Source organism: Stenella coeruleoalba (genome assembly GCF_951394435.1).
Source record: "Stenella coeruleoalba genome assembly, chromosome: 4".
Taxonomy (NCBI): domain Eukaryota; kingdom Metazoa; phylum Chordata; class Mammalia; order Artiodactyla; family Delphinidae; genus Stenella; species Stenella coeruleoalba.
In genome coordinates, this window is record NC_137149.1 from 52,667,442 (window position 1) to 52,684,358 (window position 16,917).

The 16,917-nt window shown below is 37.0% G+C and overlaps 1 protein-coding gene across 7 annotated transcripts in view; it reads left to right on the plus strand.

Annotated features, from left to right (window-relative positions):
- Positions 1-16,917, plus strand: part of TBC1D19 (TBC1 domain family member 19) — a 199,872-nt gene that overhangs the window by 146,962 nt on the left and 35,993 nt on the right. For 5 of the 7 annotated variants that reach the window (XM_079919380.1, XM_079919382.1, XM_079919385.1 and 2 more), the window contains 3 exons: positions 2,674-2,789; positions 8,121-8,191; positions 9,193-9,707. In XM_079919380.1, coding sequence (XP_079775506.1) covers positions 2,674-2,789; positions 8,121-8,191; positions 9,193-9,267 — 262 coding nt within the window. In that variant the 3' untranslated portion in view covers positions 9,268-9,707. Of the gene's footprint in view, positions 1-2,673; positions 2,790-5,472; positions 7,781-8,120; positions 8,192-9,192; positions 9,708-16,917 lie in introns of those variants that run through there. The other 2 variants (XM_079919383.1, XM_079919381.1) reach the window with 2 other exon arrangements.

A 16,917-nucleotide genomic window follows, 5' to 3' on the forward strand; every position in this document is an offset into this window, starting at 1 on the left:
ATTTAGGAAGTTTTCAACCATTATTTCTTCAAATATTTTTTTCTGCACCACACTCATTATCCTTTTCTTCTGGGACACAAATATTAAAACTTTTAGTCTTATCTCACAGCTTCCTGAAGCTCTGTTCATTTTGTTTTCAATCCTTTTTACTCTGTAGTTCAGATTGGACACTTCTATTGATTTATATTTAAATTCACTGGCTCTCTCAATGGTTATTTCCATTTTGCTATTGGATCCATCCAGTGAGGGCTGTTTTGTTGCTGTTGTTGTTATTGTTTTTGTTGTTTTTGTATTTATCAGTTCTAAAATTTCCATTTGGTTCTTAACAAAACTCAGAATTGTGCATTAGTAAGGGCAAATTCTACTATACATAAATTATACCTCAATAAACTGTATTTCTAAGAAATTGAATCTGTGATGTATACTAGGGAGCAGAAGGCATGATGTGTGGTGCTGTTGTTCTAATAAGACACTGAGAGATCCAGTAAAATGAAACTAGTTGAAGTTAATAATTTAGGCTTAAAAGTTAGTAAATTATTTAAATTTAAAATAATTGGTGGCTAAAAGTTTCTTTGGCATCTATAAACAGAAATTCTAAAACCAACCAAAAATCTTGATTTATCAATACTACTGCCTACATGTATTTTGTTATATTAGAACAATAGTTATCTAGTATTGAGGAATTTCTGAAACCTGGTGGGTCCTTTTTCAGTCTCAAGAAAGTTAATGTGACACCAACAAAGGCAATCTCTCAATCCCATTTTCTCTTTTAAGAAAAAGTACAGATGTTTATCTGTATAACAGTTTTAACAAAGAATTTGGCTAGAACCTCTCAGGGGCAGTCAAGTGATGTTTAATTGCCAATAGTACAGAAATTGAGAGACTATTTAATCTCTTCAGGCACCAAAGCCAAAGAGTTTGTTTCCTGATTCTAGAGATAAATTGTTATTGTAACATAACCTATTTATGAAACAGTAGGATCTCATACTTCTTAGGACTTTTTTTTTTTTTCTTTTTGCAAAATAGAATTTAATTGAATTTTCTGGTTGATTTTTCAGAGTTCTGATGACATCCTCTATAAAACTAAGGGTTTCAAATCAGAGATCTATTTCTAAGGTCCCTTATATAGCTTTTCTTTTTTTTAAGATTTGATTTTATTTTTTATTTTTAGCAGCGTTGGGTCTTCGTTGCTGTGCGCAGGCTTTCTCTAGTTGCAGTGAGCAGGAGCTACTCTTCATTGTGGTGCGCGGGCTTCTCCTTGCGGTGGCTTCTCTTGTTGCAGAGCACAGGCTCTAGGTGCATGGGCTCAATAGTTGTGGCTTACGGGCTGTAAAGTGCAGGCTCAGTGGTTTGAGGCACGGGCTTAGCTGCTCCATGGCATGTGGGACCTTCCCAGACCAGGGATCGAATCTGTGTCCCTGCATTGGCAGGCGGATTCTTATCCACTGTGCCACCATGGAAGTCCCCCTATAGCTTTAAAACTAGTTTTCTTTGTCTTTTTTCATCCTTTGTAGCCATTTGAGTGAAATGTAGGAATATAATTTATTGAATTAGAAAAATGTGCAGCTATCAAGCTCTTTCAAGTATCTTGAATAAAAATTCAAATGTTCTAGGCTTGCCTGGAACTGTTAAGACTATAAGATCACCTCATTGATAGCTAATTAGTACACACCCTGAAAAACAGAATGTAGAAGTGAGTTTTCTAAAGAATGAACTATAACATAAAGTAGGACTCAGGAATATAATTCTTTCTCTTAATGCTTTTTTTTTTTCCTGTATGCGGGCCTCTCACTGTTGTGGCCTCTCCTGTTGCAGGGCACAAGCTCCAGACGCGCAGGCTCAGCAGCCATGGTTCACGGGCCCAGCCGCTCTGCGGCATGTGGGATCTTCCCGGATCAGGGCACGAACCCGTGTCCCCTGCATCAGCAGGCGGACTCTCAACCACTGCCCCACCAGGGAAGCCCTCTTAATGCTTTTGAGACCACTAATTTGAGGACTCATGGTTTCTCACCATTGTACTTTTTACAGCTTTTAATAGAGTATTTGAGGGTTTTTTAAATTTATTTTATTGAAGTATAGTTGATTTACAATATTGTGTTAATCACAGCAGTGTTTCAGTTATACTTATACATACATTCTTTTTCATATTCTTTCCATTATGGTTTATCACAGAATATTGAATATAGTTCCTTGTAGGAACAGTAGGACCTACAGCAGTAGGACCTTGTTGTCTATCCATTCAATACCATAGTAGTTTGCATCTGCTAATCCCAAACTCCCCATCTATCTCTCCCCCCTCCCCCTTGGCAACCACAAGTCTGTTTTCTATGTCTGTGAGCCTGTTTCATACATAAGTTCATTTGTGTCATATTTTAGATTCCACATATAAGTGATTTCATGTGGTATTTGTCTTTCTCTTTCTGACTTCCTTCACTTGGTATGATAATCACTAGGTCCATCCATGATACTGCAAATGGCATTACTTCATTCTTTTTTATGGCTGAGTAGTATTCCATTGTATATATGTAGAGTGCTTGAGTTTTAAATGCCCATGTGATTTTTCAGACCCACAAAGGAGTTATCTAATAATGGAACTGGTTGAGTTCTTCTGATACTGCTTTTTGATGAGAAAAAATTCCACTGGTAAAATTTCTTTTTTTTCTTTGCTTACAGACTTCGCATATCATTTAAATGGATGGTTCGAGCTTTCTCTGGATACTTAGCTACAGATCAACTCTTGCTTTTGTGGGATAGAATCCTAGGGTACAACTCTCTGGAAATTCTTGCTGGTAAGAGTAAGTGCTTGTTTGTAAAACACATGCTCTTTTTATAGTAAAGCCCCTTTGCTTTCTGATATTCACCATCTGTAATTGGAATTTGAGTCTACAGTTGTCTTTCATTTCTAATTCATGAACATTTAGTAGATTTATCTGCCTTAGAAGACAAGCACTGAGATTCTGCAATCTAAATAGGTCTGCATAACTGCCCATCACGTCTATTCCTAGTCCTTTTTCGTCACTTCTAGGAATGTCCAGCTCCCCTCCCCTGCTTTTAATCCAGCCAGGGCTTACGGTCTCAGCACCTGTGAGGTTTGCACAGCAGAGTGTAGGTATACTTCTGTTTTTTTCCTGACTCCTGTGACTACCTTAGTGTTCTGTTCTGTGCCCTTTCTCAACTACTACCTAAAATCCAAACTGAGACTGAGTCTCCCTGCATAGTTGAAATCTCAGCTCTTCTGGACTAGTTTATACTGAACTCACAACCTTTTCCTTGTTGCTAACAGTCTCTAACTCCTGCCCTGGTAACTGAGTTTCCCCTTTTACATATTCTCTTAAGCCAAAAAGAAATTCATCTTTTTTTCAGAAAGCCACAAACCTATCTCTTATTTAATAATTAAGTTCTTACAACAGATATACACAGAGGGCAACTGTGTGATAACACATAGGGCACAGATTTCTTATATTATTTTGCTTCTCTGTGTGTAAAATCGACTCAATTATTTTTATCATTGAAATTATCAGGGAATTCAAATAAGTATTACAGGGTTTTCACATGGAGAGCAGAGAATGCTGGTTCCAACCTTCTCCAGTTTTGTGACATTGAACAAATTATTTAATCTTTACCCAGTGATAGCATTGTAAAGACACCTCTCTGGGCCATTTGGAAATAATGCTTAATTGATGACCCTTTTCTTGCAGAAGATTCTCTAGGTACCATATTAACATATTTTTGAATGCTGAAAGTTCGAGTAATTAGATGGCATTTTGAAAAGGAAAATTGAGGTAATAATAAAGTACCATGAAGATAAATGTTGCCCCTGGTATAATGAGAGATATCATTTACTGGGGTTTTTAACAACTCCCAGTATCCTTCTATCTCAGTGGTTTTTAAAGCCCGTACAAATATGAGTTAGGAAAAACTGGTCTGCCATCACCTCTTTTGGCTGAATGTCAGTGATGCATACAATCTAGAGACAAAAGGGGATCCTAGAGGTCATCAGGTATAACTTCTTTTAAATATTTCTAACAGGCAGTCCTTATCATGTGCCTGAACATTCAGTGTTGGATAATCCCTGTCTTACCAAGTAGCCCATTTCATTTCTGGATAATATAACTTTTTTTTTTTTTTTGGCCACGTTACATGGTGTGTGGGATCTTAGTTCCCCCACCACGGATCAAACCCCTGCAGAGGAAGCACGGGGTCTTAACCACTAGACCGCCAGGGAAGTCCCTGGATAATATAACTTGTTAGAATGTACTACTGTTAAACCAGGATCATCATCATGTTTTTTTCTACTCTCTCACCCCCTCCTTTCCTCAAAGTCTTCTATTTTCCAGGCTAAGTAGTATTGTTTTTTGCTACCATTTCTCAGGTAACAGGATTTTAGGTTTTCTACCAAATAACTCTTCTGGGTAGGGCATAAATTTTGAAGAGTATTGTATGTAGCTTTTTGTATCATTTCAGAAAACATTAGAGCATGTTAAAGAAATGGGCTCAGTATTAGAAAGTACTTTCTAATAATTAGGACTTTCCAAAAGTAGAATGGGCTTTTTAACTGTCATCTGAAGGGTTAAGAGGTTTTCTATCATGAAAGAAATGTTGAATTGGAAGACCTTCAAAGCGTCTTCCAATTTAAAGTCTCCCATTCTGTGACTTATCACCCCTCAGCAAACTGAAGTGAAAGAGAAATGAATGTTGAATGCTGCATTTGCTCTAAGCCACGTACTTTGCTGTAAGCTTAATACAGTAATTAAAAAGTTATTGATGTATAGGTAGAAATGCAGTTCACACTATTGCATCCATTCACTTTCTCTGAGTGTTTTTAAAAAATCAACAGAGGGGCTTCCCTGGTGGCGCAGTGGTTAAGAATCCACCTGCCAGTGCAGGGGACACAGGTTTGATACCTGGTCCAGGAAGATCCCACATGCCGCAGAGCAACTAAGCCCAAGCGCCACAACTACTGAGCCCCTGTGCCTAGAGCCCACATGCTCTGCAACAAGAGAAGCCACTGCAATGAGAAGCCTGCACATCGAAACAACAACCCAACATAGCCAAAAGTAAAAATAAACAAATAAATAAATTTATTTAAAAAAAAGAAATCAACAGAGAAGAATTGTAGAACATCTAGAAATGGAATTAGACTAATGGGAATTCCTACCATGGAATTCAGATAAAGAGCCATAGGGTAGGTAATTGCATGTAGATGTGTATATAAATTAGTTTTGATTATTTTATACATTTTCGGGGCTGAATATTTTGTGACCACCTTTTTTGCTCAAGTGAGCTTATGTAGTCTTTCGAAATATTTTAGTAAATATTACTGGTTTCAATTGTGAATAATTAGGGCCTTTTGAAGAACAGTTTAAAGCATAGGTGTCTTAATGTTCATGATAGAGTTGCTTAAAATTAAAGTAATGAGAAAAGTTTAAAAGACCAAAAGTAAATATTTGATTTTCTATATTTCATATGAAGCATGACTTCAGTTGAAAATATCCCAGGACTCCCCTGGTGGCGCAGTGGTTAAGAATCCACCTGCCAATGCAGGGAACACGGGTTCGAGCCCTGGTCTGGGAAGATCCCATGTGCTGTGGAGCAACTAAGCCCGTGGGCCACAACTACTGAGCCTGCACTCTAGAGGCCGCGAGCCACAACTACTGAAGCCAGCGTGCCTAGAGCCCATGCTCCGCAACAAGAGAAGCCACCACAATGAGAAGCCTGCGCACTGCAACAAAGAGTAGCCCCCGCTCGCTGCAACTAGAGAAAGCCCACGTTCAGCAATGAAGAACCAACACAGCCAAAAAAAAAAAAAATTTTTTTTAATTAAAAAAGAAAATATCCCAAAGTATAGACCTGTTTTCCTTGGCAAATAAACCTGCTGTGAGGAAGTACTGGGCAAAGCAATCATGAAGCAGACGGAAAGGAACTTCTGTGATGTGACACCAAGATAAATAAAGGTTGTGAGCACATAAGCATTTTGGATGCTGAAGTCAATTAGTAACTACTCTTTTATTCCCCCTCTTATCTGCCTTTGGAAAAACTATATATTTCCCACCATGTAAAACTCTTTCCTGCTACAGCGGAAAATTTGACCATCCTGTCAAGCTTTCACCAACTCCGTTAAATTATACTCAAAAAAGGAAATAGTGACCACAACCCTTAGCTCCTAAAATGTCTCCATTTTCAAATATGATTCCAGATATTAGAAAACTATAAAGAAGTTGTTGGTCCACAGAAATGGTTTTCTTTGATATTCTTGTAAAAATGGAAGCTGAGGGACTTTAGGTACTTAAGTTTTCTCCATTTCAATTAAAGGGTAAATTCTTTGCCCCAGGTCTCTTATATCCCTTGTTACATATTAAATAATCCCAGCTGATGACTTTTTAAATTTTGTTTTACCACTACCATGTATTTTTCTCCCAGAATTTTCCTAACTAGTTCTAATGCTTTTTTTGACAAACTGTCCAAAATCTGTTGTCCCCTCAAAAAATGCCTGTGCTTCCCAGTCACTCGGCCTCTATCTGGGGAAATTAAGAGACCTGTATCCTGACTTCTACTCCATAGGCATGACCCCTATCAGGTGGTCCAGAGCCCAGGACCACCATGCATCATCCTTCAGGCCATCTCTGGAAAACCATTCTTTTTTTTTTTTTAAATTGAAGTATAGTTATTTACAATGTTGGGTTAATTTCTTCTGTACAGCAAAGTGACTCAATTATACATGTATATACAGTCTTTTTTATATTCTTTTCCATTATGGTTTCTGCCAGGGGAAAACTATTCTGAGAGACAAAAGAGAAGGTGATTCTTAGGAAAGCACACAGATTTCTATATCAGGGATGAGTCATTACTGCTTACCTTCAATCTCAAAAATGTCATCACATAGTGGTTAAATGCTTGAGCTCTAGGGCCAGAGTTGAGTAGTCACTCTACTATTTTCTACCTGTGTGACTCTGAATATGTCATCCAAACTCACAGTGCCTCAGTTTCTACATTAGTAAAATGGGGCTAACAATAGTACTTAACTCATTTTTGGTATTAGAATTAACTGCTATTATCATTATTATTACTTCCATAGTAAAAATATATTTTTTAAAAAAATTTGCATTATCTATGCAATATACTTAGGAACAAGTCTTCCAAATAATTTTAAAGATTCCTTACCATTCATTTTCTAAACTTTAAGGACTTGTTGGGTAGGGAATGTACTACTACTACTGGTGATGAAAAAAATGGGGAGAAGTCAAGAGTCACCTCCAGGCAGTACCGTTTCCTTATCAGAGTTGCCTGAACCTATTACATGGTCCTTCCATTGTTCATGATGACTCATTCACTTTCACAAAGTTTTATGGTAGATTATGTAATAAGACATAACTCATGTCAGCATTACTCTCTGTTCATATGCAGATGATTAATGGGAACAAAAATCCAAATGTTTTCTAGTCAGTATATATTATTGACCTTCAAGATGTTCTATAATGGTTTGGTTTATTTTCTTTTCAAAGTTTCAACTTCTTTTTCTGTGGCCAATATTAATGTAAATGTCAGGATCAATCCCACAGTAGCCCGCCCCACAGACGTATCCATTTATGACACTCTAAGAAAGTCAATGCTGAGCGTAAAAATATAAATATAACAAAATAGTATAAAAATATTTTTAAGGAAAGAATTTATTGCCACATTTTTATCAGGATACCTCCTTGATACATATGAAACATCATCTGATATATTTAAAAATTCAGTCTGCATATAACTTCTCAGAAGCCTCTCCATTGCATCAGTAAGAAACACCTGCATCAAAATAAATCTTTATTTATAAGATAGTCATTAGATCTTCATGCCATTTAAAAATTGTTACAATTGAAGTTATAGGTATGAAACAATTTATAAAATGGCTTTTTTAAAACCACTAAAATTTCCCTTTTTCCCCAAACTGCACCATCAAGCCACTGTTCTCCAGAGGAGACGATTTCCATTCATCACAAGGCCTTAACTCAGAATGCAGGATACAGTTGTGAAGCACTAATTCTGAGCCCTCATCGTGGGTTGTGGGCATAGCAGTAAATTGCCTGGCTGATGAGTAGACCAGACCAGCAGTTGAAATAGTGTGCATTCTTTTCCAGTCCTGGCAGCTGCTGTGTTTGCTTTCCGAGCAGTGAACCTGATGGAGGTGACATCACTGGCTGCAGCTGAAGTAAGGATAAGTTTCACTCAGATGGGATGGAAATAGTTCCTGAGAGATTGCCAGGCTCGGGCACTTTAGTATCAGATGCATAGGACACACATTACTCGCAGACTAATTTTTTAACTTGGGTAAAACCCATAAGTTTTGAGCTAAGTAATATTAAGTATTCAGAATTCCTTAATTACTTGAAAACAATGTTCTTGTGAAGAAGTCATAAACAAGATTATTATGGGAAACCACTATAACCATTACAGGAAACAAGATACCTAGTAGTTTTAATAGAAACTATTGGGGCTTATGTTGCATTTTCTTATAATTGTTCATATGCTCATAGAACAAAGACAAACTAGTTGAAAGAATTAAAGAGCATGTGTTTGGATGATATAGTAAAGAAACATGGGCTTTTTGTTTATTTTTAGTTGTGAGTTAATTATTTAAAGCTCGTTTCTTTTCAGTAGTATATCTTACACCTGAAGCATGGTTCAATCAAATAGTGGCTTACAATATTACTCTATTTGTTATCTCTCATAGAAATGTACATTTTATCCTTAAAATAGCTGCCTACATTCTTTATTTAAAGGGAAGAGGATGTTTATGCATCTTGCAACTGAGTAAACATTAGTTCCATCTTAAAGTGATTTCCTAAAGTCGGTTACTCCTTAGTATAACGGGACTAGGATTCATAATGTACGTTTATTTATAGAAGCAAGTTGAAATGTTAGACCTCTTATAAACTCATGCTACCTTGTATATTTGAAGAAGGCTCAAGACTAAAGTCCAGATTATTTTCTACTGCACATTTGAGTATTTTGCACATGTTCTAACATTAAGATGTTCAGAAAAGAGAAAGAAGGTTGTAGCTTCAGTACAGAGATTTGGGACCAATCTGAAGAACTCAGGTGTGTTGATATCAGAATTACATTGTAAAGGTGTTTCTGTGTTTATTTCATAGGCTTCACTTTGCTGATCAGAATGCCGATATTAATCATTCCTTTTGTTTTTTGTTTCAGGCAGTTCTTGCTGACCTTTCTACTTTAAAAGTTATGCCTCTTCTTCAAATTTTTCTGTTTGCTACTGTCACCTGATCTTCTTCAAGGTCACTGACAACACATCTAGTTTTTCATTAGAAAGTAATCATGAACTATGCAAACTCTGCATAAAACCAAAATTGAACTTTGCATATAAGCCAATAAAGATCATGTTCCTCCTCAGTTAAACCTAAGTAGTTTTTCACTTTTTGAAACAATAACTCTGCACACCACGTATTGCACTGCATGCTGCTGCTTTTCAAGAGAGAAGCAGTAGATATAACTTCTGCTAAATTGAGCATACATAGCATAGATCACCCTGGCTTGTAAAAGGCATGTAACAATATATGCAATAAGAACTAAAGCTACTGTAATAAACTTGAATAGGTAATGTAGCCTCTGGGACAGTTCTCTTATGTCAGTTTGTAAATTTATCTCTAGATAATGAATCATTTTGTCTTATAAATTGCATTTCACTCAAAGCCAGGGGTGGGGTAGGATGTGGGAAGACTTGAAAAAGATAATGCTTTTAAGTAGGAATTCAAATGTACTTTGGTGTTTTTAACAACTTTTCTCTCATCAGAGATCTAGATCCCTCTCCATTTTATTTCTCTCTCTATTGGGGAAGGTCAAATACAGTTGTCTCCACCTGACAGTTTTATTCATCACTTTCTGAAAAAAGAAAATAGAATGATCCCTTTAAATGTCTCAACCTTCCATCTCTTAGTTAGAAGACTTGACACTGCTGAGATCTGTTGCCAGATTCCATTACTGTGGAAGTTTACAAAGAGGACACCCAAGGACTCAATGAAGGGAATGAAAAATCAAAACCATATGCACTTTTTTTTTTTGCGGTACGCGGGCCTCTCACTGTTGTGGCCTCTCCCGTTGCGGAGCACAGGCTCCGGACGCGCAGGCTCAGCGGCCATGGCTCACGGGCCCAGCCGCTCCGTGGCATGTGGGATCTTCCGGGACCGGGGCACGAACCCGTGTCCCCTGCATCGGCAGGCGGACTCTCAACCACTGCGCCACCAGGGGAATCCCATATGCACTTTTACTGAAGTTTGGTTTAATGAGATTTACTTCTAGGGCAGAGCAGCTTAGCGAGACCAGAAGTAGGTATTATACATTCATTCTAGAACTGAAGACATTATGCAAGGCATCAGTCTTATTTTGGTCCTTATTGTAAGTAGAGGGTCTTATTTTATATTACTTCTTAGAGACCTAACATTTCTATAATGCAGAATGATAGAATATGGGGGAAAAAGTCCAAAAATCATTGTCTTTCAATTCTATACTCAAATTCAAGATGCTGATCACTTCAATAAAATTCTGAATCAATGGATTGATAGTCTTACTGAATGCTTAGAATCGTATTAAGTTTTATCAAAATCTAGTTCTGGAGTCTTTTATTTAGAGAGTATATTTTTAGGAAATGTATGAGGTTTAGCACAGGACTGCAAGTGTGGTGGAATTTTATATAACTACTAGTTATTAATTTGGAAATCTACGTAAATGCTTTTATTCATCAGGTACTTGTTGACTTATTGAGGACTAAATAATCATTTATTCAGTGATTGATTCTTAATAAACTCCATGTTATTGCTTTTGAAGGCGATACAATTACAATCATACGCTTTGCCATTCTGTGTATACAAATGCACATTCATCACAGGGATAAGCATATACCCATGACTGTTAGGAAGAGAGAGAGTTTTAAATGATTAAGGTCAAATGTGTACAGATACACCCACCTTTGGCTTTTTTCTTTAGGAGAATATTCATAAGCTTTTTTAAAAGTAGCAATGTAGTAATCTAGTGGGAGAAACATTAAACTGGAGGAGTTCTTGTCCTAGCTTGAAGTCCCCAGATAATCTATTCTCTCTTATCTGTAATTTGGGTGGGGTATGCGGGGGAGACGACAGGCAGCATGAAAGTTTTGTATTTGCTCTGTTTACCTTACAGGATTGAGTAAGACCAAATGAGAAAATACATTTGAAAGTGATTTTTTTTTTTAACTACAAAGCACCAAGCAAATATAAGAGGTTGTCAGTAATTAATTTTGTTTTGTTTTATTTATTTATTTTATGGCTGTGTTTGGTCTTCGTGGCTGAGCGCAGGCTTTCTCTAGTTGCGGTGAGCCGGGGCTGGTCTTCGTTGCGGTGCACGGGCTTCTCATTGCGGTGGCTTCTCCTGTTGCGTAGCACGGGCTCTAGGTACTCAGGCTTCAGTAGTTGTGGCTCGCGGGCTCTAGAGTGCAGGCTCAGTAGTTGTGGTGCCCAGGTTTAGTTGCTCTGCAGCACGTGGGATCTTCCTGGACCAGGGCTCGAACCCATGTCCCCTGCAATGGCAGGTGGATTCGTAACCACTGTGCCACCAGGGAGGTCCCAGTAATTAATTTTAAATATGACATTTTAAGATCAAGTGGTAGAAGATAATATGTGAAGAATGCCCAACTTCATTAGCATTTGTATGACTTTGATCATTTGAGACTTCTTCTATATCTATAAGAAAATGAATGGACCATGGCATAGCAGATCCTTTCATTTGGAACAGGTGGCTCTAGCCAGTCATTCTGAATCTGAACCCCAAAGCCAAGCCTAGGAGGCTGCCACACATTTCGCTGCTGTCACAAGCCCCTCTCAGCCATATGCTGCTCTTGGCTGCTTGTTAAATTACTGCACTGAGGGCAGTCAGGCTGCCTTGCCCACTCCATCTCTAGCTACACTCACACTACTTCTCTTGACCTCCTCCCTCCAGTATTCTCCCACGCCATCTCCTACCAACCCCTGGCAGCCCCTCACATAGGCTCTGCCATTGATCACAGTGATCTGAATGACCAGTGATAATTACATCATTATTCTGCCTGTGGCATTCTTACTGGTGGTGAAATAGCCTAATAGACGAATGGCATTTGGCTCTTCTGGATTTCAGTTCACTCACTATGTATGTATGTAATATGTATGATCTTATATCGTGGAAGAGTTTATTGAACAATCTTTTAGATCAGAGTGTTTTGGTAATGCAGCCTTCTGGCTAATTGAAATTTTCAGTGTATCTTAAATGCATAGCACCCACTTACACTCTGCATGTACTCTCTCTGCCTATTTCATAGAGAAAATAGAGACCATTAGGCTTGAACTCCCTCAGGCTTCCACTTCACAACTTAGCTTTATTCCCCTATACTTATCTTCTTCCTTGTCTCAGGAAGTATCTAATCTGTTCTTGCAGCTCTCTAAATACAGGTTCGATTGTGTCACTTACATGCTTAAAAATTAAACGATACCACATTGCTTAAAGGATAAAGTCCAGGCTCTGTAGCAGAGTGGGGGAAATTCACCGCAGCTTGATCTTTCCATTCCTGTTCTCTCACACTGATCTGTTATCCTGTGCTTCATCCTCACCAAATTACGTGCTCATCCTCAACCAGCTATGGCCTTGTACTTTATCTCTGCCAGAAGGACCTCCATTTTTCAAGGCCCCACTAAAAAACTCTCCTCTGCTGTAAGATACCCTGGAGCCTATAAATTAGAATTAATTACACCCTTCTCTTTGTTCTCATAAAACTGCTCATTTACTAATATGGTGCTTAGAATATTGAGTGATAGTTTTTTGTGTATGTATTGAGTCTCACATCACTTTGTTCTGAAGTCAATTTTCATTGACTAGTCCTAGGAATGGAAGATGAAAGAAGAAATTTGTCCATGTGTGTTTGTACCCCCGGACTTGTTCTAAAAATTGTTGGAATCTGTTCAACAATTATGTCTTTCTTAAAATATAATTCCTCCTAAGTATCTATAGTCTCCCTTCTGCTGCAAAGGCTCTAATTTTTATTTGGAGATCTACCCCTCCTCCATGTGCTTCAGATGAGGCTGACTCCCACCTCCAGGACCTCTGGGTCCTGGCCAAGCCATCATTATGTACCATCTCTCTGGCCACAAGGATTGGTTCAGGATCCGTGCAAAACCTAAGACTGTGCAAAATCAATGAAACTTGATTATGAGGCTTTGGTTTAATCTTTCAGGGAAGCTGGATATGAACAAGAGAGGATATAGGGTCTGGAGCTGCTGCAGCCTAGGAATGCAAAAAGCGAGAAGCTGCTCTGTTGACCTTGTTAATTCCCAGGTCACACTCCATCAGTCTACCCCTGGACTGTTTTGTTACATGAGCCAAAAGATTCTCTTTGCAATAGAAAGGATCCTAACTGAAGGTATAGTTATTTTACCTTTTAGGTGATCCTCTACAACATGGATATCATCTTTGGTACAGGACCCCTATCTACACACTGGTTAAACTAGCAGAATCTTCTAAAACTTTTTTTCAGTCAAGACACAAGGATGAAATCTGTGTTCCAGATGTACTAAGCAACCTGCAGTACCTTAAACACATGGTATGTCTCTCTCTCCTTTGGCCCTTTGCCCATACAGCACCCTCTGCTTGGAATGCCTTCTCTTCCCTCTCTACCTAACTCTTACTTGTACCTCAAAACCCAGCTCAGGTGTTGCATCATCAGGGAAGATCGCTTCTCTTATGAATTCTCCTCATACCCTAAATATACGTAAGCAGTATCCTAATGATACGTTAGCTTGTCTTTGTCTTCCACTAGACAGATTCCTAAAGGGCAAAAATGGTTTCTTTTTCAGCTTTATATCTCTAGAACCTGGCATATTTCTTGCCCATAGTGAGCTTTAGTCAGTGCTTATTGAATGAACAAATGAAGTCATCTAATTGACTCATTTTACTGATGAGGAAAATTGCTCAGTTCAGAGTAATATCTCCACTTGTTCAGTGTCACTCAGCTATTTTACCTACTAAATTGATTTGTGGAGTTGCCTGTGGAAGTCCAAAAAGTAGGAATATTTTGAGAGAAAAAAATGTACACGCTTCAACTCACTCAAGTTATTTCATTTAAGTCAACTTTATTAAGATATAATTTATGTACAATAAACTGTATTCATTTAAATTACACAGTTCTATAAAGTTAGACAAATGTATAAATCCACATCACCACCACCACAGTCAAGGTGCAGAACATTTCCATCACCTGAAGCAATTCTCTTTATGCTCCTTCCCATTTGCTCTTCCATATGCACATTCTTTCCAAACTACCATTGATCTGCTCTGTTCCTAAATATTACATTGGTCTTTTCTGGAGTTTCATGTAAATGGAATCATACATATGTACTCTTTTGTGTCTGACTTCTTTTGCTCAGCATGATGTTCTGAGATTCATCCATGTTGTGTGATTAGTTTTCCATTCCTTTTTATGACTTAGTAGTATTTCATACAGTTTGTTTGCCCATCATTGTTAACGGCCATCCATGTTGTTCTCATGTTTTCGTGTATTATGGATACAGCTACTATAAACATATGTGTGCAGGCCTTCATGTAGAATATCTTCATTTCTTTAGGGTAAATACCTAGGAGTAGAATTGCTGAGTCATATGTAAGCATAAATTTAACTTTCTAAGAAACCTCCAAACTCTTTTCTGAAGTGGTTCTACCAGTTTATATTCCCACTAGCAATTTATAAGAGTTCCAGTTGCTCCAGATCCTCACCAATACTTGGTGTTATCATGTTAGTCATTCTAATAGGTGGTTTTAATTTGCATTTCCCTAGTTACTTATGATGTTGAGCATCTTTTTATGTCCATTTGCCATTTATATATATCCTTTTATGACGTGTCTAAATCTTTTGCCCATTTTTAGTCAGTTACCTGAAGTTTTAAGAATTCTTTATTCTGGTTACACTTCTGGTTTGTAAAATTTTCTCTCAGCCTCTGGCTCGTCTTTTAATTTTTAACTGTCTTTTAAAGAGCAAAAGTTTTAATTTTGTTGAATCAGTTTATCCATTTTTTTATAGTTCATACTTTTTGCCTCTTATCTAATAAATCTTTTTATAACTCACGGTTACAAAATTTTTTTCCTATGTTTGTTTCTAGAAATTTTATAGTTTTAGCTCTTATATTTAGGCCTTTGATTCTTTTTTTTTTTTTTTTAGTTAATTTTTGTGTATGGTACCACTTAAGGGTTGAGAGTCACATTTGGCATATGGATGTACAATTGTTCCAGCACCATTTGCTAAAAAACTATCCTTTTATGTCAGCACTTCTGTATAAAATCAATAGATCATATGTCTATGGGTTTACTTCTGGACTCTTTATTCTGCTCCATGGATTCATGTCTATACTTATTCCAATATCACACTGTCTTGATTTTTGTAGCTTTAGAGTAAATCTTGAAATCAAGTAGTATAAGTACTCTAATTTTGCTCACCTATGTCAAAACTATTTTGACTGTTTTAAGTTATTTGCATTTCTAAATAATTCTTAGAATCAGCTTTTCCATTTGTACCAAAAAAAAAAAGCTGCTACAATTTTTATTTTTATTGAGATAGCATTAAATCTATAAATAGGTTTGGGAACAATTGTTATCTTAACAATATTGAATCTACCAATCCATGAACATGGACTATCTCTTCATTTTCTTTAGGTTTTGTTTAGTTTCACTCAGCAATATTTTGTAGCTCTCCATGTAGAGTTCTTCCACATATTTTGTTAAAATTATCCCTAATTATTTCACTTTCTATGATATTGTAAATGGTATTTTTAATTTCAATTTCCAATGGTTTGTTAATATACAGAAATACAGTTGCTTATTTTATATTGACCTTGTATCCTGAGATCTTGCTAAACTTACTACTTCTAGTATCCCTTTTTGTAGCTGCCCTAGGATTTTCTACATATACAATGTGTCATCTATAAATAAAGACACTTCTACATTTTTTTCAAATCTATATGCCTTTTATTTCTTTTTCTTCCTTTATTCACTGACTGGAACCTGCAGTAGAATATAGAAGTGCTGCAGCTCACCTAATTTTAAATTAAATGTACTCCTTTCTTGAATAAGTGCAACAAATATTTAAAATATATGTCCATTTACTAGTTTGGCCAGTTTAGGGATTAAACGGTGGAAGGAATGAGACAGATTCAGAATGAGGTGGGGAGACATACTGGTACAAAGTGAAGATAATTTTGTTAAGTTTTATTTTGCTGATGATCCAAATCACTTCTTCAGATCATTTAATTAAACAATTGGCTTCAGGTATTAATGTCTTTGTTATGTTAATTAGGTGATTATTTTATATTACTTCAACTATTCTTTACCCTTGAAACTTTTTTCTTAGATATGTGGTATGCATGTATTTATTCAACAAACACTAAATGCTTACTCTGAACGAGGTACTATTCTGGGTGCTCATGTTTATACGTATTTGTGTGTTTGCTTTTTCAGTAATAAATGTGGTAAGAGACATTACTTCTTCTGGAACTAGAATACTAACACCTCTTTTTTTGAAGTAATGGTGCTATCCCTCTTACGATAGGAAGAATAATGTCTCCCCAAAGATTTTCATGTCCCAATCCCTGAATCCTGTGAATGTGTTACCTTACATGACAAAAAGGCATGTTGTTTGTGTGATTAATATAAGGGATTTGAGATGGGGCTATTATCCTGGATTATCAGGTGGATTCAATGTAATGACAAGGGTCCTTATAAGGAAAAGAGGGAGGCAGGCAGGAGTATCAGAGTCAGAGAAGGGTTTGAAGATGCTATGCTATTGTGTTTTTTTTGTTTGTTTTTTAATTCTTTCCTTTTTTATATATATAAATTTATTTATTTTTGGCTGTGTTGGATCTTCATTGCTGT